General features: G+C 37.8%; 1 protein-coding gene across 1 annotated transcript in view; it reads left to right on the plus strand.

Annotated features, from left to right (window-relative positions):
• Nucleotides 1–22,436, plus strand: part of ksr1a (kinase suppressor of ras 1a) — a 43,456-nt gene that overhangs the window by 15,278 nt on the left and 5,742 nt on the right. Inside the window, exons 2-14 of the mRNA XM_041801458.1 lie at nt 4,166–4,306; nt 12,492–12,639; nt 12,735–13,224; nt 16,592–16,773; nt 18,016–18,085; nt 18,218–18,301; nt 18,451–18,512; nt 18,605–18,714; nt 19,206–19,374; nt 20,017–20,065; nt 20,167–20,230; nt 21,104–21,397; nt 21,480–21,676. Of these exons, the coding sequence (XP_041657392.1) occupies nt 4,166–4,306; nt 12,492–12,639; nt 12,735–13,224; nt 16,592–16,773; nt 18,016–18,085; nt 18,218–18,301; nt 18,451–18,512; nt 18,605–18,714; nt 19,206–19,374; nt 20,017–20,065; nt 20,167–20,230; nt 21,104–21,397; nt 21,480–21,676 (2,060 nt within the window). The remainder of the gene's footprint in view (nt 1–4,165; nt 4,307–12,491; nt 12,640–12,734; nt 13,225–16,591; nt 16,774–18,015; nt 18,086–18,217; nt 18,302–18,450; nt 18,513–18,604; nt 18,715–19,205; nt 19,375–20,016; nt 20,066–20,166; nt 20,231–21,103; nt 21,398–21,479; nt 21,677–22,436) is intronic.

Raw genomic sequence — 22,436 nt, forward strand, 5'->3', positions numbered from 1 at the left:
TAGCACCACAAAACACTACAGAGACATTATAGTGTTGTATTGATTTTTTCAAGAACACATATTAGCATCTCTGGAAACTTTGCAAAAAGCTACTCATGATCAGTACAAATAAGGACTTCATAACTCATCGTCCAGTTACCAATTGAAATTAGCTCTGATTCCAATTCTGAAAAAAAGTCAAACGTATAAAAGACACCTTGTGTGAAGCCAGGCAGATGTCATTCAGAATGGAAATGGTCAGGTCCATGCAGTCATCAGAAATGATCTTAAGGCAGTGTTATTTAAAGTGAGGGTCCTGAGCCCATCATGAGTCTCCAGGGGGCACTAGGGGAAACGTGGAAGTTAAAGCAAAGAAAATTGAAAAATGAATAACATTATTTTTTATAATACTGTGCTTAGATATATATCTTTTTAGATATTACTTTTTACTTTTTCTATGCCAGTCTTTCAGTTTAAAGGGCATATTAAATGAAAAACACATAGAACATGAATGAAATCTTCTATAAATATGCTTGTAGTCTTATTACTGAGGCAGATTGCAAAAAGGCAGCAATGCATGAATAAATAACAACCCTGGTAAGAGAAATAAGAAAAAAACAATGCAATAACTAATGTTGTATATTATATCATTATTGTTAAGTGATGCATTTAGTTCAGGTGTTGGGATTGCTTAATGTGACTTTTTACTTTGATTTCAAATGTGCAGTTTAAAGCCAAATATCCAGAGGTGCTTTCTGATAGTCTGTAGGCTACTAACCTACACTACAGTTGCAAGAAAAAGTATGTGAACCCTTTGGGATTTCTTTGGTTTCTGCATAAATTGGTCATAAAACGTGTACTGATCTTCATCTCTAAGTCACATCAATAGACAAGCACAGTCTGCTTAAACTAATACTGCACAAAAAATTATATGTTTTCATGTTTGAAATTTATGTCTTGACTGACAGACATAGCAGACTACATGGAGTTACACAGTCAATCATTGTGACGATACGATGACGTTAGAAGTAAGAGGGACTACGCTAGAATACACCTGTAAAGAAATCTATAAACAAACATACTGTATTTACTGTACTTAACTGTATTTATCTAACAAAACATTACGATGAATGACACTCTAGCTTGATGCTAATGCTAATAGCTGTTACTCACCGAGTTGCTGAGTGCATCTGCTATTTCTTGCCAGCTTTTCTTTGTTTAAGTCATGGTTGTCCCTCAGAGAAGTGTCATTAAGGCAGGGACGTTGTTGTCAGAGCTCAACAAACTTTTCCCCTTTCTCATAGTTCCAACTCACAGTACCAACTTTATCACTCTTCTTTCACTTTGCCATTTGGTTTGTTTACATTTGTGACTGCTGTATGAACAGAGCACTCTGCATTTTTGGTTGTTGTAACCAGTGTTGGACAAGCTACTTGGAAAATGTAGCAAGCTAAGCTACTAGTTTCTTTCTTCCTTTCTTTCTTTCTTAGACCCCAAATTAGCACTAGCAAAAGCATTGGTTAGTCAACAAACAAAAAAAAAAATCAGCTTCACTACACTAAAGCTACACCCTGCAAAAATGAAGCAATCTAATCGGCAACACCACAAAAGTAGGTATTCTACTTTTAAGCTATTTTCAAGTTTTATTATTATTATTACAAACTTTTTGGTTAATACTGATTCTGTATGTTAGAGTGCTCTGTAGAAGAACAATGAGAGGTTTATTCTGTGAATGAAGAGGTACTTTGACAGTTATGTTTTAATCATTACTTTATCATCTTTTTTCTTATTTTTTGCACCTTTACCTGCCCGATGATATCACCATCACATTCTCCTCTGATTGGTCTGACATGGTCAAATAACATTCCTTTGTTATTGGTCTTTCACAAAGCTTTGTGAAAGACCAGGTGAAAGTAAATGTGTGGGTTAAAAAAGTACTACAGTAAATTTCGATGCTCAAATTTTTTACTTTAGTATTTTTCTTTTCTACTATTTTACATTCAGCTCCACTAGGTAACTTTACTTTTCAGATGAACTTTAGTTAAACGTAACAAATATTTCATCAAGGTATATTTATAAAGCTGTGTATGCTAATTTGCTAACTACCCAGCAGTATAAAATAATTGGTAAATGCTGACTTTACATATGTTAACACTAAAAAGCTAACTATTTGTAGCCTATGTATCAATTATTTTAACATAATTAAGTGTCTTTTTCTATTTTAAGCCCTTCTTTGTTATAGGAAAGTTCACATAGGATAAAGAAATCTTGTTTTTCTAATACCATATTACTATATAAAATCAATAAACTTTTAAATGCAGAACTTTTTTAAACAATTCATCTCTGTCTTGTAGTATTATTCTTACATCAATTATCTGGACCCTTTTTCTACCACTTAGATAGCATTATATAGAAATATTTTACCAACAGTAACCTGCCTCCTACATTATGAACTTCACAGCTGGAGTTTACAGTTATTTTTAAGGCAGTATTTTCCTCTGCATCATTATCTGATCACTGTCATGTTGAATTTAGTTTGTGCTGCCACCTTTTTCTCTGTTTAAGTTTTGATAAAGTTACCTAAAGTACCTGCCCATTCTCTTATCTCTCTTTATCAATATGATCAGGACACTGTGTTATAACAAGTCATAACTAACTTTAGCAAGCGAGGGAGAGGACTGAACCACCCGAATTATGGATAAATGATATATCTATCAGGAGTAAAATCATGCATGAGTCATTACATTTCATGTTAGCCACACATCTATCTGTCATCTGCGTGGGTGTTAGAGAGGACTACAGTTAGTAAACCGATCTCATGTAGTGACTTTTGGGCTCCAGCTCCAACATGGATGAATGGATATGACGCATCTGACGCTCAGTAACAGCTTGATAGAGGTCATACGTTCGGTCATTAAAATGCAAGTGCAGAATGCACTCGCAGTTGTAGCTTTGGGGTTTTTTATGTTATTTTATCCAGGATTCACCTGTGTTCCCTCAAAGGTAACCCACGCCTATGGCTACAGGGGCCCTTTGCATATTAAGGATTAGGCAGTGATGTCACTCAGAAGTACGGAGTAAAAATCACATTCCATGGGCATGTCTGTGTTGCAGCTGGCGACTTTTGCTCATCCTTATAAAACCCAATCTGGTCAGTGACAGAGCTGAGCTGCACTCTGCTGCTCTTCCACTTTGCTGGGAGGCTAGTGTATCTTGTTAGACACTACCACACTTCTTGATGAAAAAATTATCTAAGCTACTGAAAAGCTATTTGATGTAGAAAACAACAACGCTACCACAAAGCTACTGAAAAATGTAGTTAAGCTACTAACAATACTATTTTTACTGAGACTACTCCCCAACGCTGGTTGTCACTAATATCACTGAACAATTTGTAGAAAGCAGGACAAAAATTAAGCGTGCTAGACTTTCAGGAGGTCTTGAGGTGTCTCAGATGTGCTCTTGATATTCTTTCAGTATGACACGCTACACATGATGGAACGAAAAATTTTCGGGGCTGAGTGATCCTGAAACCCAAAGACTGTCGGGTCAGGTTGAAAATGTGTAGTCTGACCATTGCCATAACTCTCATACTAAAAGTTTGACAGGTAATATGGCCATTTCGTCCATCATTATATCACTACACTGATCCTTGATTTCAAATGCACTTGTTTGCTGTGCCAGCATTGCAGATGCCCTCATTAGATGACCTGCTAATTGTTCCTCTGTATAATAGCTGCTTATATCTAATTAACTGTCTTGTGCACTGGGGACACTGGAAAATTGGGTTAAACAAACACTGGAATTGTTTCTGTAGGTACATTGAGCTCTGAATGGAAAATGCTGTATGAAGTAATTAACCTTTATTACATTGGTCTGTTTGATCTTATGTCTGTGATGAAGATCAGAAGAACAGTGACCTATGAGAGGTTATATTTTTAGGAGCAACAATGGTCATTATACACTAAATTACTAACTCCAAATACTGACTGCTTATGTGTGACGTACAGAAGAAATGATGCACACACCTGCATCGTTTCTGTGTCATCTGACTTAAACAAATTTTGTGCAAAGAAAACATAGGTGTGACAAAGGAACTCCTCAGTGCAGGCCTCCCAGCATGCTGTGAGTCTCCCCTCTAACCCGCCCCTCCCCTCTGAGCTATGTTCTCTGTTGCTCCCTGCAGGTGAAGCTGATGAAATACATCTGTAAACAGCTGCAGTGCAAGCAGAAAGTGCCAGAGACAGAGAGGCCTGAGGCCCTAGACCGCTATCCACACTTACGAGACTGGCTACGCACCATAAACCTGCGACCAGAGACCATTGAGGTAGGTCGAGATGTTTTCCCTCTCTCTCTCCTTCCCTGCAGTCTTGGTGACTATGTTTGTTTCATGTTTATATGGATTAAGTATGTGTAGAAACCTTTTTACATTTGTATGAGAATTTTTGAGTTGTGATGATCAAAATGTTTATCTAAAAGAGGCCATTCCTAGTCTCCAACAAAGGACAACAGATTTAGACTTGATCTCATTAATTAAGTAGAAATAAAACATTCCCATAGTTATTTGTAGGCATGCAGGCAACTTGTTTTTTGGGTCCAGTGTTGAGACAAGAGTGAGACAAACATCTCCTTCTTTAGACAAACTTCTTGTGGTTTCATGAAAATCTAGTTCCCAGCGTTCTGCCATTAATATCTTTGTGCCATGTCAGTTCAATTTAATAAAACCTTTCATTCAAGTGCTTGAGGTATTTCTTCAAATAGATGTTTGTAAAAGCCTGTTTGGATCTTTAAAATTGTCTTTATTGGATTAATTTAGCCTTAAATGTGATTTAAAAGTTCTTAACTTGTGTTTAAGTCTGGTTTAAGCACATCCTAAAACTTTTTAATGCCACCTCTTTGTTTGAGAGGATCCAATGATAGTTCAGTTTGAAGTCCATGTATGAAAAAGCAGAGTTGAATGACACCAAAATCAGAGCTATAGTGTATTTTTTTGACCTGTGATGGCCTTGTAAGAGCTGACCTGCAGATTGAGAGGCAAATTTAATCATGTTTAACATCTGTAAATTTGACCTGCAAATTCTTTGTGGGGAAACAGGATTTAATCCTACAGAAGTAGGATTTTAACAGTAATATTGTTTATAATAATAAACATATAGAAAATAAAATCCCCCTTCCCCTTTGCCGCTTCTTCTGACCTTGTAGAAACTAATCCTTTTGTTGTGTACAATGACTATACTGCAGTGGTTTTTATAGTTTTTACTCTGATTTGTGAGTATAGGTGAGAACTTGGTGATAATATACAAATAAAAAAAAAGAACAGTACAAAGCACACAGCATGCAGCCATGATAATGATATCATAAAACCAGCCATTCAGTGCTTTTTTATTCAATGATAAAGAAAGATAGCAGGGTTATTGTATGTCTTATAGGGCTGGGTATTGCCACTAATTGCCTAAATCTGGATTTACAAGGTCCTGATTGAATTCAATTCACAATTTGATTTGATTTGATCCGGTTCAGTATCGATTCATGTAGGGATGTTTTTATTTACAAAACCTATTTTTCTTCAACATTTCAGAGATTCTCAGAGAACTTAAGTTGGACAAAGAACATCCTCTTTTAAGCTTGGCTATGCCTTCAGTAGAGCAGAGCTTTCAGGCTTCATGTTTGTTTTAAGGCAGCGATAAGTCACTCATGCAAGTCCAAGTTAAACCTGTTGTTGGTGAATGAATAAAAATAAAAATGAGAAAGCTGAATAGATAAATTATCGGCACCCAGTTTTCAGTAAGTCTATGATGCATAATTAGACTGAAGCAGTAGTGTTACAGGCAGACACCTATGCAGGTGAAGGAGAAGGCCTATAATAAAAGAGCAATCTCTGGATTATATGAATCAATATCGCCACCAATCAATATATATAATTAAAAAAAAAAGAATTGAACTGAATCAGAGAAACTTTTTTTTTTTTTTTACCTAGTCTTGTATCTTATCTGCAACTCGCCGTCCATCCCAGCTCTTGCCGTGTTTCATCCTTGAATTTCATTTCACCATTGTCCAACATCATCACACTGTCATCATCTTCAGCTTTTTTCTAAATCCTGTTAGGCTTGTCTCAATACCAAATTTCTAAATGTCGACACAATACTAGTAATAATCCAACAACATATCATTGATGCCTGTTTTGGTACCACAGCAAGAGAAATGATCTCCTTGACACACAAAACGGCTTGACTTTATTTTTTTTTCCAACTTGCTCATTAGAAAGGTTCACTAAAAAAGTAAACACATACCAAATTTTGGCATTCTGTTAAGGAAGACCAGGTCTTTTTAGTCAGGGCCTACAGTCTGGAAAAATCTGCCTGAGTAGGTCAGACTGGCAAGTTCCCTGTCCTCTTTTGAATCTCTCTTAAAAAAACATTTTATAAGTGTGCTTTTACTGGGTCTACGTTTTAACCCATTTTTATAAGATTATTGTTTTTTTTTAACTGATTTTTAAATTACTGTTCTCTAACTCTAACTATTCTGTCTTTTTTTTTATGCTGTTAAGCACTTTGTAACTGTTTCAAAAAGTTATGTTTAAATTAAGTTAGTTTTATTTGTAGTAGGGCTGGGCAATTTTTCGCAGTTTAGATTAATTTGCAATATGGCCTACAGTAGTTTTCAAATCACTGAAGCTGCAATATTTGTCTAGCCTAAAATGTGTCAAAATACCAGTTTAACACAAATTTCTTGCTGCAAACATGTTATGCTCCACACACCAGGCGTGCATTCAAGTTTCAATGCATTGGAATAGTATAAAAATGTATCATTCCCTTTGATTCAACAATCAAAATCCAATTTGCAGTATGGATCAATACAATCCCAATTAAATATTTTTTTACAATCGTTTAGCCCCATTTCAACCTATCTGATATTGTGTTGGTCGTAGGATGATTTAGTGCCCATTTTTGTTGAAAAATACACGAGACAAGAAACCTAGAAATTAATCACAAATTGAATCGCAGTCACAATATTGGAAAAAAAATAATTGCAATTAGATTATTTTCCCCAAATTGTGCAGCCCTAATTTGTAGTCATTAAAAGCAAAATAGATAAGATTTTCAGACCAATGAATAAAACGGGTAGAGAGGACACAGGCTGTGATAGAGGGCAGAGAGGAGATGCGCACAGGGGGCCGAAAGTGGCACCCTTTCTAGCTTCTTTAGATCATAACCACTGTGAAACTATCAGGAAATGACATCTATTCTCTCTGTTATCATGTAAATGACTGTACAAAAGAATCAGAACACTGACATACAGCGACTTCATTTAATATCTTTGTTTTCTGCTACATCTTACTTTTGTTATTGCATATCTGTTTGAATAAAATGGTTGAATTTTGCTCCACATGTTTGGTACAATTATGATTCCACCACATAATTTGTTTTTAGTATTTATTATAATTTCCTCTCCTTCTACTGTCTACCCATTCTGTGCTTTTCCAAACTCTTTAAATCCCTCTCTCAGCATCTGTATGTTTTATTTGTCTTCATCCTGCCTGACTGTTTGTCTTTGTTCAGGGTTCTAAGTATAACCTGCTTATTTTACATGTTATTCTTTAATATGTCCCAAGTTTGAGCTCCCTTCATTTTTGTTTTACCGCCTTGTTCCATCTCTGATTATGTGTCTTCTGTGTAGGTTGTATCAGCCATGCTTTGTGCTGTGTTTGCTTTTTTAGATTAAACCTTGCTGCTTTCTCTTTGAAGAATTCAGCTTTGTACTGTAAGATTTAAAAGCGTGGTAGACTCACTCATTTGAATGTCTTGTATACCAGCGGGGATTTCCCAAAACATGTAGATCTGTAATGATGACCCATTTAGATCAAACATTATTACATTGATATTTCTGCAGCGCATGTCTTTGGTCTTTACTGTGAGGCCTGGATTATGTAATAGATGATCCAAAAAACATTACAATGATTTCATGTTGTATTTATTGTTATTACTTTTTTCATCTGGGATCAGATCTCTCTCTGCTTACATGCTGTTACTGACATTGAGCTGTTACATAATATTATAGCAGCATGTTGAAGCCATGTTGGCAAGCTTCCTAAATGACCATGTGTGCCTTCCCATGAACTAATTAACTTTGTCTGCAGCTCAGCTAATTTACCTTACCTGGATTAACCTGAGCTAACCGTGAGAGGAGGTTGTTGAAGAATTTTGAGCCAGCCAATGAGGGATTAGACAATCCCATGTAGTTGTAAAACCACCAAAAATAGGGTCTAAATGTGTGTTTATGTTAGTAAATTTCTATCTAATTGTATTTAGATTTCTTCAAGTTGCCATTAAGTGAGGAATCTCATAAACTTGAGTCCACTTGACTTCATAAATACACTCAAGCACACTTTTAATAGTTTCTAGCAGATACACTGTGTCTCTGATTCCAAGAATGCTAAAGTACAGCAACAACATGTGCAAGCCATGCTGTTCATGTTGCTAAAATTGTAATGTAATATTGAGTAAGTGGGTGGGTGGGAAGCTGAGGGCCCACATCCACTTTTAAATATCACATCACTCACCCTTGCCCGTGTGTTTGTGCATGTCTGCGTGTGCTTGTGTTTGTGTATGTGTGCTTTCTTTTGCTGACAGTGTACACACGAGTGTGGGAGGCTGCCCTAGTTTTCTGATCGGTGTTGGCCCTCTCAGAGCAAGGCTTTGACCTGTCTGATAAGTGATTGCGTACTTCCCATGTCAGAAAAACATCCTAAACTCACTGGACTGTCTCCTATTTTCTTCTGCTTATCGCAAACTATTTGTGCTGCGATTTTGGCTGCAGTTTTCCTCTAAAGAAGCAGAAAATACCACAGGCCTTTATGAATGTGTGCATAGTTACAGACTTCTCATTCTCAACTCTATTTAAACCATCAAATAGTGCTGTAGGACTGTACTCTGCTACTAGCAGAAATGAGAGAACTTCACAAAGTAATAAATGAATCCATTTATAACTAGCTGAAGTAAATTAGCCTAGCATTTTCCTCTATTTACAGTCCTTTCTTGATGTTCACACTACTCATTAAATAGTAATCAGGCAGTTGAGTTAAAGGTTTATTGATTTCAGGCAGCTACTTATTTTTTGAGTCAAGCAATCACAGTGTAACAATTGCTAACAAATGAATCACTAGACTAAAAAAATGACTGCAAAACAAATTCAGTAGCCTACCGTTTCAGCCTTTTTTCAGGCAAAAAATAAAACTAAAAACCTTCTAGCTGCTTAAGTTTAAGGATTTTCTGCATTTCTTTGTTAATTATAGAAGTAAATTGGGATTCTTTTGTTAATGGAAAAGAAAAATTATTCAAAATTAACACTTATTCTCTGAGAATACTTTTTTATTTTCCAATATTTACAAAACAAGTGGTTCTCAACTGGTTTAGCTTCAGGACCAACCACTAGGCTTGGGTATACATGGCACTGGTGCCTAAACAGTGCCTGAATCAATAATGTTGACAGCCAGCGGGACAACAAAAGCTGTCTGGGTATCGTGAATAATTTGTAGACGTATCTTTGTGGTGCCATTCAAACATGGGATATGAAAAGTAACCTGGCATAACTTAACACATAAAAAGCAGAAATTCTATAATGGATCTCTTGGCTTTTATTTGGTGGCAGGGGGCCGCATTTGGGTTGCAGGGTATTGAACTGAAGTATTGATATCTGTGTTATTTGATACAAATTAGTTTCAGCCAATACAGATATCGATACTGATTAAATGTAGTTCAGACCTAAAACTTCAGTCCTTAAAACACTCAGTTTTAACATTGAACTGATTGAACTAATTACAGACTTAAGAACTTACAACTCACTTTGAAGTGCAGAAAATGATGAGGAATAAACAAAAAAACTTCAGCTGATTAAGGTCTGGTGGTTCAGCCTAAAACTCAACTGTCTTACTTGTTCATATGGCCATTTACAGCTGATATAGGCAGATTTTTATAGCCAAAACATCAGTTGTAAATACCTGCAGAAACGTTCGTATCTGCCGATATCTATTACTCACTTTTTAACTAATATCCACCGATGCTGATATGCCGATGATAACACGCATTTCCAGAAGTAATACAGTATGATGGGAAATCCAGCCTTATCCCAAGACAAGTTAGTTGAGATCCTAAGAAAACAATGACATTTTTTTTTGTTAACGATACAGTATGTAGAAGTGACTATTAAGGGTGCTGGTTTGGCTTAGTTGGTGGAACAGGAGCCGATATGCAGAGACTGTCGTCCTTGAAGCACTTGTCATGAGAATGGTTCCTGGTCTTAGCGCTGTTTGGTGCATGTTGTTCCACTCTCTCTCCCTGTATTTCCTGTCTCTCCTCTGTCTTATCCTGATAAAGGCCCAAAATAATTTTGAAAATAGTGACCATTCCTATATATTGTTTTGATTGAGGGGTCTTATTGAGAGCTGTCATCAGTTAAAGTTCACACTGACTCTCACTTTATGAGGTGTTGTTATTATTGAACAGAGTCTTTAATTTAAAAAAAAAAAGTAAACAGCACAGATGTGCCGTGCTGGTCTGTACTCATAATAATAAAATTAGAGCTGTCAAAAGATTAAAATTGTTTTGTAGTTAATCACAATTAATGTCCCTTTAGCTGCATTTTGAAATTCTACTATTTTGCATTTTAAATGGGTTTTTTAATTTGGGAGTTTTTGTACTGCCTTAAACTCAGTGTAACTGACTTCCTGGTTGGATCCTGACTTTTCTTTATTTGGAAAGAAAATAAGGGCCTTTGGGAACATTAAGGATTATGACATGAGCTTGACAATAGAAAAATGGAAAAGTTATGGTCAGAAAAGAATATAAGAGAACAAAAGGGGCAGATGACTTTTACCTTATCCACTGAGCTGTCTGTGAGTTTTTATATTAAAATGAGACAGGAGCAGTAGTGGGCTGAGCTGAGCTGTGCTGAAAGGGACAATAAAGCATGTGATTAATGTGATTAAAAAATGAGTACACTAATTATGGATCTTGATTAATCATGATTAATGCATCAATGGCAACAGTTCTTGATAAAATATATCAATATATACTTAGGGTTTCCACACATCATAGACTATTTGCCACAATTTTATTTTCTAGGCACTCATTTGCAATCCCTGAAAACAGCTCACCAACCTACTTTAGGGTTCCTATCCATAAGAACTAAAATAAAAATCCTGCTACTACTCTGCTAATACAAGTATCAGACACAGTCACACTGTTTTGGGTGTTTTAAAAATCCTTAAAAGTTCCACAATGGGTTTGTCTTTTAGGAGTATTTTGCTGTAAATGTTTATGCCTTGATTTCTAAATTCAATCGTATTGCTTATTTGAGCTCTGTTATGTGTCTGTTGGTTCAAAACCCTTATCTCTTACTTCATTGCTCTCTCAGTTTCTTGACATTTGGCTGACTTTTGGTTCACATTACTAATTTTCTCAGTAAGATTGTCTTTTGTTACATGAGTAAGACCTGGATCTCTTTTTGTAACATTCTTTTTTGTGTTGTAAAATATTAAAACATTTTAATACACAGAGAGAAACACTGGCAGCATGATAGCAGCTTACAGTAGCTTGCATTGTAGTAAGTCCTAGCAGCCTTGTATCTGTTTTTTTCTGTTATTGTCTATTTTTGTAGCCCAGCAGTGTTACCCAGCCAGTCTGCCTCCCACTCTCATTTTGTCAAACTACAAGAATCCTCCACTGTGCACAATGTTGTGCTGTGTGTACCCACTCAGCAGTTTGCTCCATCTCTCTACAGTGTTCACGCCAACACTGTGCTTAAACCATTGAATAGATATGCTAGTTAGTAAATCATGAGTGACGATAAAACACTAAAACAGACACTGATTTATGTGTAGTTACTTTTTGTTTCTGGAAAAAGTCTGTCTTGATGTAGACTTGGCCTGAATTGGTCTGTCTGGTTTTTAATTTCTGTTGGACTCTTCCCATTATTTAGGCCCACATCCTATCCTACATTTTTACTACTTTCATGCATAAAACCATTCCAGTAGTAGTGTTTAATCTTCATTTATCTACCTTATGAGTGGAAGAAGTCGTATGTGAAATGCCACCTAACAAATGAGATTACACTGATTTCCAGGAACAGTACAAGTCAGAGGTTTTATGACCTACTTAGTATCGTAGCATGCTGCCCTTTTAATGCTAACTTACTGCAGGCTGTAGTAAAGAGACCACTAGTGTTTAAACACCAACAACAAAGGTTTTTTTATTGATGTTATTGGAACAAATGCCTGTAGAGTCTCTTTGTTTTCTCCTTTGCTACACATGGGATCGTATTTGTGATGTTTACATTACTTGTTAGATTTAGAAGAAGGGTAATGAACATATTAATCCTGTAAGATTAGAAAAGTATTACCAGCAACCTGTAACTAATTGTTTTCCTGTTTTACATCATGCTTGTTGCTTGGGCCTTGGCACATTATTTTATAGTTATTAAGTCTCTTTGTTTTTCTCTGTGTTGGTTCTCTGCAGGCAGTAGCAGCAAAGTTATCCCTGGATGCCTTACTGCAGATGACAGGTGCTCAGGTGAGGGACACAATGCGAAGACTAGGCTCCAGCTCAGAAGAATGTGCCAGGCTGAGTGCTGCCCTCTCCTGTCTGAAGAGTGCGACTGAATCAGGTTTGTTTTTTCTCCATTGGAGCGTCTATGATCAAATGTATAACATTGCAATACTTGGTTTTGAACATGTGCTGCCTGTATTGTGATCTGTCTAGGAGGTGAAATGAGAGAAGATGCCAGTTTGTGGTTATCCGAGCCGACAAGAAGGGACAGTGGCTCTCTACTGACTGCAGACCAGCTAACAAACCTGGGGACTCCCCTCCGTGCTCACAGTCCCTCACCTCTCGCCCGCCCATCCACCATCCACTCCACTCCATCCACCCCCAGCGCCACCTTCCCTCATCCCCGCTCGGGCTCCATGTCTGCAGCACCCACGCCTGACGCTCTGGCATCACATCTCCACTGCGAAAGCCCCCTCACAGATCCGTTCCCCATGTCCTTCGCACGCACAGCCCGACTCCATGGACACACCTCCACCCCACCCATAACCCCGCCTTCAAAGAGGCGCCACAGACTCAAGCCCCCATGCACCCCTCCACCTCCGTCCCGCAAAGTGCTGCACCTACTGCCCAACATCACCCTGACGCGCAGCAAAAGTCACGAGTCCCAGCTCGGCAATCGTATCGAGGACCCACCAACCAACAAGTAGGTGCTCAGAGAGCAGTGTGGACTGACACGCTGCTACAGAATTTGTCTTGTGCAGAGCTTCACAAAAGTAGGTCAGATCACGACTACATGGGAATTCTCAGATCACATTGTTATTGTTACAGATCTCAACTGCAGGGTTTGTTGGTACAAGTTACAAGTTACAGAGTGAGTGTGGGGCAAGAATTTTTAATAGTAATCCATACATGGTGAATCAAGATGTTTGATTAGGAATAAGAAGCTGTAGATCACTTACAAACAACTCATTGATACATTTGACAGGTAAACATTCTCACATTTGAGAAGGAGTGGGGAGTGACATGTGGCAAAGAGACAAATCTAACCACTTGCTTTAAGGTCTATAGCCCCAACATAAAGGTTGACAGGTTTTATCAGCTGGAAGCCACAGTGATGAATATTCATACAAGACCAACACTTCTTTATTGTTATGCCTCACCTCATACATCTGCACTAGTAAATGTAAATCATCTTACCTACCTTTTGTAAAGCTGCATACATCATTGCATATCTTATTCCTTTGGTCATGTCCAGCCCAAGTTCTTTCATCTTTTGCTCATCTTGCAACAGTACCATTAATACACACAGATGTGTATACAGTGCATTAAGAAAGTATTTAGACCCACCTCACTTATCAATTTTGTTAAGGTGAAGCCTGATTCAAGAGAAAAAATCTATTTTCATTCTCATTAATCGACACTCAGTACCCCATCATGACAATGTTAAAACAGAATTTTAGATTTTTTGTAAATTTGTTGAAAATAAACTCAAATATCACATGTATTTAAGTATTCAGAACCTTTGCAAAGACACTTAATATGTAGCCCATTTCTCAAGATCCTTGCTGAGAGAGATATGGGGAAGGCTACAAATATTCTGACCATTTGGTCCTTGGTCACCTCTCTTACTGAGACCCTTCTCCCTTGATTGCTCAGTTTTGCCAAATGACCAGCACTTGGAAGAGTCCTGGTTGTGCCAAACTTCTTCCATTTGAGGATTATGGAGGCCACTGTGCTCGTGGGGACCTTCACTGCAACTTGTGTTGTATTTTGTAGCCTTCCCCACATCTGTGCCTTGCAATAATCTTGTCTCTGAATTCTGCAGGCAGTTCCTTTGACCTCATGGTTGTTTTTTTGCTCTGATATGCATCGTCAGCTGTGAGGCCTTTTGTAGGGAGGTGTGTGCCTTTACAAATCAAGTTCAATTGATTTAATTTACCACAGGTGGACTCAGTCCACTTTCTGAATGCCCTAGTAAAAGTACTTAACAGGAGCTTGTACATATTTCAATCTTACCTTTATGCTTTTTCTGTTTTATTTATGTTCACATTTAATGTTTGATTCCTGCACAATGAGAGCAACACTAACTGGAATCAGAGTCCTTGCAAGTCCTTGCAGCAAAAGAATACTTGGCCAATAAAGCTGATTCTGATAAGGGTTAGACAGGTTTACAGTGATGGTGTTTTTCACACCATTTCTGATACCTGAACTTGTGTTTGGGTAGATTCCAGATACTTTTCTGATTCCAGCAGCCTTTACTACTAACCCAGTATGGCAGCACCCCTCCAATTAGATCCTTGCATACTGTACACATCACCATTTAACTGGCGGGACTTTCCAGTGAAAGATTAAAGAATTACTGGCATTTTGCTGACCCTAATGCTTCCTCTCAGCTAGTACACTTATTTTCCTTTGGTCAGGCTCTGATTTTTTCTTTTTTCATTCCTATAAACATAGAATTTAAGAGAATTGATTTCTTCACTACAAATACTTGAAGCTTAGTAAGTGTATTATACAATTAATTATAATTTATGATAAAATTAACTATATTATTACACCTAAGCTAAATATTTTAAGATATTCAAGCATAGAATACGGTACGAATAGCTTGTAATGAGAAAAACTGGCAGCCAGTGCAACATTTCTTTAAATCAGATGGAAAATCCAAAATGAAATGTTACATCTAAATTTTACTTGCCAATATGTTTACTCATTACACAGAAATCAGGTCTTCTTCTACTTTTATATCTTATAACAGGGTGTTTTTCTAAACTTATCAGGAAAGGTATTTTGAAGGCTTAAAAATTATTATTAGATTTTTATGCAAAGGCTGCCATACTCCCTGTCACCAGTCTCACATTTAAAGAGATTTCCATGGTACTTTCAATACTGATATCTGAATTAAAAAATCTCACACTACAATTTACCTGTTACATTTCAAAACAGCATGGAAATAAAGGGAATAGACTTCCTGAAAATACAACAAATGGTAACCATTGGTAACAACCAATCAGTCTGTTCCCAACCAACACTCTGAAATTTATTTATTTATTTATTTATTATTAGTCTTACTGTTTTATCTAATTAATCAGATTTATATTTATATTATGTGTAAATATTTGATGCATTTTTATTTTTACACTGCTTTGGCAGTAACTGATCTGTTCATGCCAATAAAGCAAATTGAGATTTAAACTGAAATTGGTAGAACTTCTTTCTATAGTATTCTTAAACAGGCAAGACCATCTGAGGTTTTAAGAATTTGGGTTAATGTTTTAAATTAACTACCAATGCGAACAGGATCATGAGAGTCTTGCCTGCCTTATGTGGTTCTTACCTCAGTCCTACACTATGTCCACATAAAGTAAAGCTCTTCCTTGATAAATTCACATTTGCTCTCTCAGTCTCCCTCTCACATCCTTTCACATCCTGCCTGTTGCTCCTTTGCTCTGCCTGTATGCGTAGAGCTAATCCCCACACAGATTCCCAGAGATTATGACTCATGTCAAAACAGGAAGTATTTCCTAGGACTAATGCTCCGAGGTGGCAAGACACACACAATCTGTCTGTCCCTCCCTCATTTCCCCCATCTCTCCCTCTATTGTGATTGGATGCTCACTCCCACAAACAAGCCACATGTTTATCCATAATATCCGTTCTGTTTATAGAAAGCTTTACTGAAAAAGAAAGGAGAAAAAAATGACAAAGGCAGAAGTAAATACAGCTGACATAGATCCAATGCACCAAACGCACACCCAGACAATCCTGCTAGTTTAGCCTGGCTTTGTACACACTGTACAGTATATTACAAACAGCAAACTCAAATCAGGTCACGGGTCTAATAACTGTTTGAACAGGACGTAAGTGAATTTAGACTAAGACTGCACACATATGTATGTGCTTCAGTACTTGTTAAATCAGTCCTGTCCCGTTCATATGCTGCTTAGATTTTCAAATGGGATACCTCTTTCACCAGTGTAACAGTACAACCTGGTGCTCAAATCTTTTAGTCTCTTTTTTAGTCAATATATTGGATCTACTAATGTTTGGATTCTTTTTCTTTCTCCCAGGTGTGTTAAAAAGAACAAGCTGCTCCTGAATATGCAAGTCAATGGGAATGGATGTGAGGACTCACCTTCTCGTTACCCCATCATACCTGCACGCACCCCTGGAGTCACCCCAGTAGCCACCCCAGCAGCTTACACCCTGCCCGGCACACCCACCCTGCTAGAAGAACACAGCACCATAAAGAGTGAGTTATTCTTGTTAAAACCTTTTTCTTCTGCTGATTAGGCCCCGGATGTCGCACTTTGATATGTGTGTGCATTCTTGGAATGTCATTTAAGAGAAATGTTTATGCACTGATGCTTTTTCACAACTAAAGTTGCCAGTCCTTTTTTATGGGTATGCATAATATGGGATTCTGTCTTTATTTAATTTATTTGTTTTTATTTTAAAGATATATTTCGGGGCTTTTGTGCCTTTATTTAGAGAGAGGAGAGCAGAGGATAGAGTTTGAATCAGAGATGAGGGAAAGCATGGGGTCTTAACACTAAGCCAGCTCCGCCCCGGATTCAGTCCTTTTTATAGGGATGCATTATATTGGATTTTTGCTGATGTCCAATATTTGATGATCGAAGTTCATTTTATTCAATACAAATATTTAAATGTAGACCAGACTTAAAACTACATTCCATAAAATACACAAAATACAGTTTAAGGATGAACAGTTTAACCACTTTCAGTCTTGAAATGCAATCAATAGTTAAAGAAATGAGGATGTTTGTATAGCCTGTATCTGTATATGCACAGATGATATAGGCCTATATTTACAAATGATCTTGGCGGGTATTTAAGGACAGTGTACGGCTACATTTACAGATTATCTAGGCCTATATTTACAGAAGATATAGGTCTATATTTACAGATCATATAGACCTATATATTTACAGACGACATAGGGCTATATTTACAGATTTTATGGGCCTATATTTACAGATTTTATAGGCGAATGTTTACACAATATATGCCCATATTTACAGATGATATAGGACTATAATTACAGATTTTATTGGCCAATATTTACACAGTATAGGCTTATATTTACGGATGATATACAGAGGCCTATACAAATTTTATAGGCCAACATTTACACATTATATTTGCCTATATTTACAAATCATTTAGGCCAACATTTACATAATATAGGCCTTTATTTACAGGGGATTATTGTAAATGGGTCAAATGTTTCAATTGCCTTTGATAACAGATTTGATTATTTATTTATTTTTATTGTTATTTTCCTTTTTATCACTTAAGCTGCTCAAGTCTTTTGGAGACTCCTCAGGCAAATTATGGCCTGTTCGGAATTTAATGAGTTGTTTGATGTTACTGTTTTTTAATTTACCACTTTAGCCAGTTCAATTACATATCAGTTTTTGCAGACATGAACCTGCCTTGTGCTGTTCTTTCTCCCCTTCTTTCATTCCTGTAGATAATGTAGCAGTGCATCGCAGCTCCCCACAAGCAGTGAGGAGGGACATCGGCCTTGCAGTCACACACAGGTATATCCAAAGCTTATGCAAAGCAAACTTATTTGATTTTGTTACTAGCTCCATTAATGAGCTGTACTTATGATAACACATTGGAAACTTGGTAGTTTCACTGTCTTAAATGCATTTCTTGTGTTTATTTAGGTTTTCAACCAAGTCCTGGCTGTCACAAACATGCCAGGTGTGCCAGAAGAATATGATGTTTGGGGTTAAGTGCAAACACTGTCGGTAAGTGGAGCTCTTTCTTTTTTTTTTAGTGTGCATCACTCAGCCTTGAGTTTGAGTACAGTTCATTATAGTATGAACTATATATTACAGTATAATAGTAGAGCATCAATAGATGGAACAAGATGAAATACTGACTTATTTCTGTGCAGGTTAAAGTGCCACAACAAATGCACAAAGGAAGCTCCATCCTGCAGAATCTCATTTCTACCAAGTAAGTTTTGTTTTAATCTTAATCACCAACCAAATGTTGTAGACCAAATGTTGAGTACTAATGCACTGTAATCATCCCATTTTCTCTTCCAGTCGCCAAAATTCGGAGGACTGAGTCTGTTCCTTCAGATATAAACAACCCTGTGGACAGGCCGCAAGAAGCACCGCAGTTTGGCACACTACCAAAGGCCATTACAAAAAAGGTACCATGAGTCTAAGTATGCATGACTGTGTATGATCCTATAGCTCCTAAAAACAGTGCAGTGAAATTCTGAAAGGTGACACTATCTATATAAATTATTTTAATCAAAATGTGTAGTGGAACTAGGGTGTTGTCACTGCCACTGATGTGTTTTTATGCAAACAAAGACTACGTCCGGTTTCATGGATGAGCTCTTCCTGATCAAATACTGTATGTGTTTGTTTAGCAAGAGACAGATAATCCTGCTAGTGATTTTGTAGTCAGCCTTTTTTTAGTGTCAACCCTTTTGAGTACAGTAAAGATCAGTGATCCCCTTTTTATGTTATTCTTTCAAGTCATTCTTATTTCTGTGATAAGCACCCTTTAAAACATATGAAACGCTTCAGTCTTCAATTAAATATTTAGTGCAGATTCTGTCAAAATTGTTTCAAAAACATAATCTGTAACTCTTATGTGCTGCTTTTTTAAATTTTAATTTTTGTGCTCTTCTAGGATCATCCTCCAGTGATGAACCAGCTTGACTCCAGCAGCAATCCGTCCTCCACCACCTCGTCCACACCTTCCTCCCCTGCACCTTTTCAGCAGAGCAACCCCCCCAGTGCTACTCCACCACCCAACCCATCACCCAAAGGCCATCGGGACAGTCGCTTCAACTTTCCAGGTAAGCTTTTCTGAAACCTCAGTGCAGAAACGTGGAAATGTAGCCTGATAAACACAACCTAAAATGTGCATGCTAACATTGTACTAACATTTCTCCTTGTAAACAAAATCCCCTGAATTATTTTTCCAGTTTGAACACTTAACAGTATGGTTCCTTTTTTCTTCCCTTTTTCTACTACTAACACTGTAGAACAACCACGTCTTTGATAAGAACTGTTAATACAAAGCTTCTTTAACCAGACCTCTTTCTCCCTGCCATGCTTGTCCGTCTTTCCCTCTCTTTTTCTTTTTACAAAAGCTGCCTGTTACTTTCAGCATAGACAGCAGTTTATCTTCCCCGGTGAGTGTCCAAAGCAACATGCCGCACTGTAATTCCCCCAGTGTCCCATTCTCAAAACCTTAAATTCCCTGCTGTTGTCTCTCTCCTCTGCTTGTTTGCTTTTAGGGTTGTGACTATGTCTGTACAACTTTCAGAGCATGCTAGGTCTAGGACTGCATGTTAAAAGTTAACAGTCTTTTGATGCCATCTGCTGGTGGTGGTGGGAAATTGCATGAGCTGTCATGTTTGTATGTGCTGGGCTATAAGAGGAGAATTTATGTTACCCTTAACCCCAGTTTAAACCATTTAATTTATTTTTTACAGATGTTTCCAGTCCAGCTAATTTGCACCCTGATGTCCTACAAGATACTGTGTAAGATATTTACATGCAATAATCCAATTCACTCAGATTCACTGATGATATACGCTAGATCCCCTCTGTTATCCCTCTGATATAAACTATTTGTATCACAGCAATGAGACGGAGAACCTGGCAGATGATATACACGCGGAGCTGGTAGAAGACGAGGATGAAGAGGTAACATTGCAAGATGTATCACTGAATATGAATTATTTCTGGAAAAGGGGACTCAAAACATAAAAAAAAAACGTTGAAGGGCTGATTGATAGGGTGTCATAATGAAGCTGACTGAATAGTAATACGTCTAAACAACAGAAGGGAACTGGTGGCCATGTGGCAGGGTGTTAAACTGTCTGCTAACCTTTGACAGAGCTGAAAGTGCTGAGGTTGACCCAGATCTGCCGGGCACAGGAACATCTGAATGGATGTTTGTTTTGGCACGAAAATGAGTTTTGAAATTGAGCTGTCAAAGCAGAGACATGGGTCAAACTCATCTCACTCAAACTGTGTTGGGCTGCGTGGCACAAGTGGATCTGTTGTAGTCATTTGAGGATATAAGGTCATTTTTTAGTTGCACTGTAATATGATGGTAGCAATTTCCATTCAGATTACAAGTTTCTTGTAAATCAATTCGGCAAGAGCTAAAAACAACAGCTCCTCTGAAATTTATTTATTGGAACCAGATTGCCCTGGTTGGTCACGGTGAAGGAGAGGTTGTGATGTTTTTAATCTAACCAGAAGAGATCAAAATATCCCTTTTATTACCACTGAGCAGCAGAAACACTATGCTGGAGGGGAAACAACAGTACAGCGGAGCAACTGCACAATTTCATATTAAATCAGTCCCCGTAAGACTAAACACACAATCATAGGAAGGTGCAGGTTTTCCATTTTCTAATATCTGAAGAACCAAAGATTTTTTTCTATTTGTAAGAATTGAAAAAAGGTGCTAGAAGGTAAACAATTTTCATATCAACCTTGATTATTTTGGTAGTTTTTTTTTTCTTACATGCGTAGCAGATTAACAGACCCATCTACTCACTCTTGCAGGAAGGAGAGGAGGAAATTGAAGTAGAAGATGAAGACCCTGAAGCAGAGGATGACAATGAAGAAGACGAAGAGGAGAATGAAGATGAAGGCGAAGAAGAAGATGAAGAAGAGGATATGAGAATGAACGTCGGCTCAGATGGTGAGATGGATGGCGACGAACTCGATGATCTGCCCAGCTCCAGGGGGAACCAGTGGAAGGGCCCCATCTCCCGTAAGGCGAGCCAGACCAGTGTTTACCTGCAGGAGTGGGACATCCCATTTGAGCAGCTAGACCTCGGAGAACTCATTGGAAAAGTGAGGGGGGCGGGGGTTGACTTTGATTTATTATGTATTATATTGCAAGAAGGATATTTGTTGAGGTTGTTTGTTTATGCAGGGCCGCTGGGGTAAAGTGCACAAAGGTCGATGGCATGGAGAGGTGGCGATCAGGCTTCTTGAGATCGACGGGAACAATCAGGACCATCTGAAGCTCTTTAAAAAGGAGGTGATGAACTACAGACAGACGAGGCACGAGAACGTGGTCCTCTTCATGGGGGCCTGCATGGCTCCGCCTCACCTAGCCATCATCACCAGGTGAGAACAGGAATAATAAAGCTGATACCAAATTCCACAAAGTCACAGACACCAGAAAGTGTGTGAGCGCTGACTATTCCTGTTAAATCATGAAGTGTAGGGGCTGTGATGCAGACTTCTCTATGGTTAAATATGCACTTTCCAAGAATCTGCTTTTCTGTAGACAACCCTGTGAGACTTATGCTTCTTTCACAATTAACCTGTTTGGTTCAACTGATATGAACTCGAGTTTGTTTGTAGTATTAGTTCGGTTTATTTGTACTGGTGTGTAGTCCAACCAGTGAACTTTGGTGTGGACCAAACTATCAGACCAAGACTGCAGGAAAAGGTGGGTCTCTGTCCGCTTCCATTAGCTCTCTGTTGCTGTTTCTTTTGTGGTGAGAACACAAACCCACCTTAACCCGGTCTTACTTTGGCTCCAGTGTGTTTCCTGACCTTCTAAAACCTTTATGGTCTAACTCTGAAAATAGCTGTAGGTCTTTTATGATATATTCACCAATACACCTTGTGATCTGTTGAGCCCTGGTGCTGTTTTGGCAAAGTGTTTCGATGATTTACCAAGTGGCTCCTTATGTTACTCGTATTCCCCATCAAGTGTGCCACTGCAGTCTGGCAGTGTCTGCATATAGTGATTTTTTTTTGTCCATTATCTTACCTTCTTTTTCATTTCTTGACACTGGGAAACCAAAATGCTTCAACACACCAGATTTAAAAGTTGGAGCCTCCACAATCTCTAAATCTTTATCAGTCGGTTCTCCCT

Source organism: Cheilinus undulatus, linkage group 12 (genome assembly GCF_018320785.1).
Source record: "Cheilinus undulatus linkage group 12, ASM1832078v1, whole genome shotgun sequence".
In the NCBI taxonomy this organism is placed as follows: domain Eukaryota; kingdom Metazoa; phylum Chordata; class Actinopteri; order Labriformes; family Labridae; genus Cheilinus; species Cheilinus undulatus.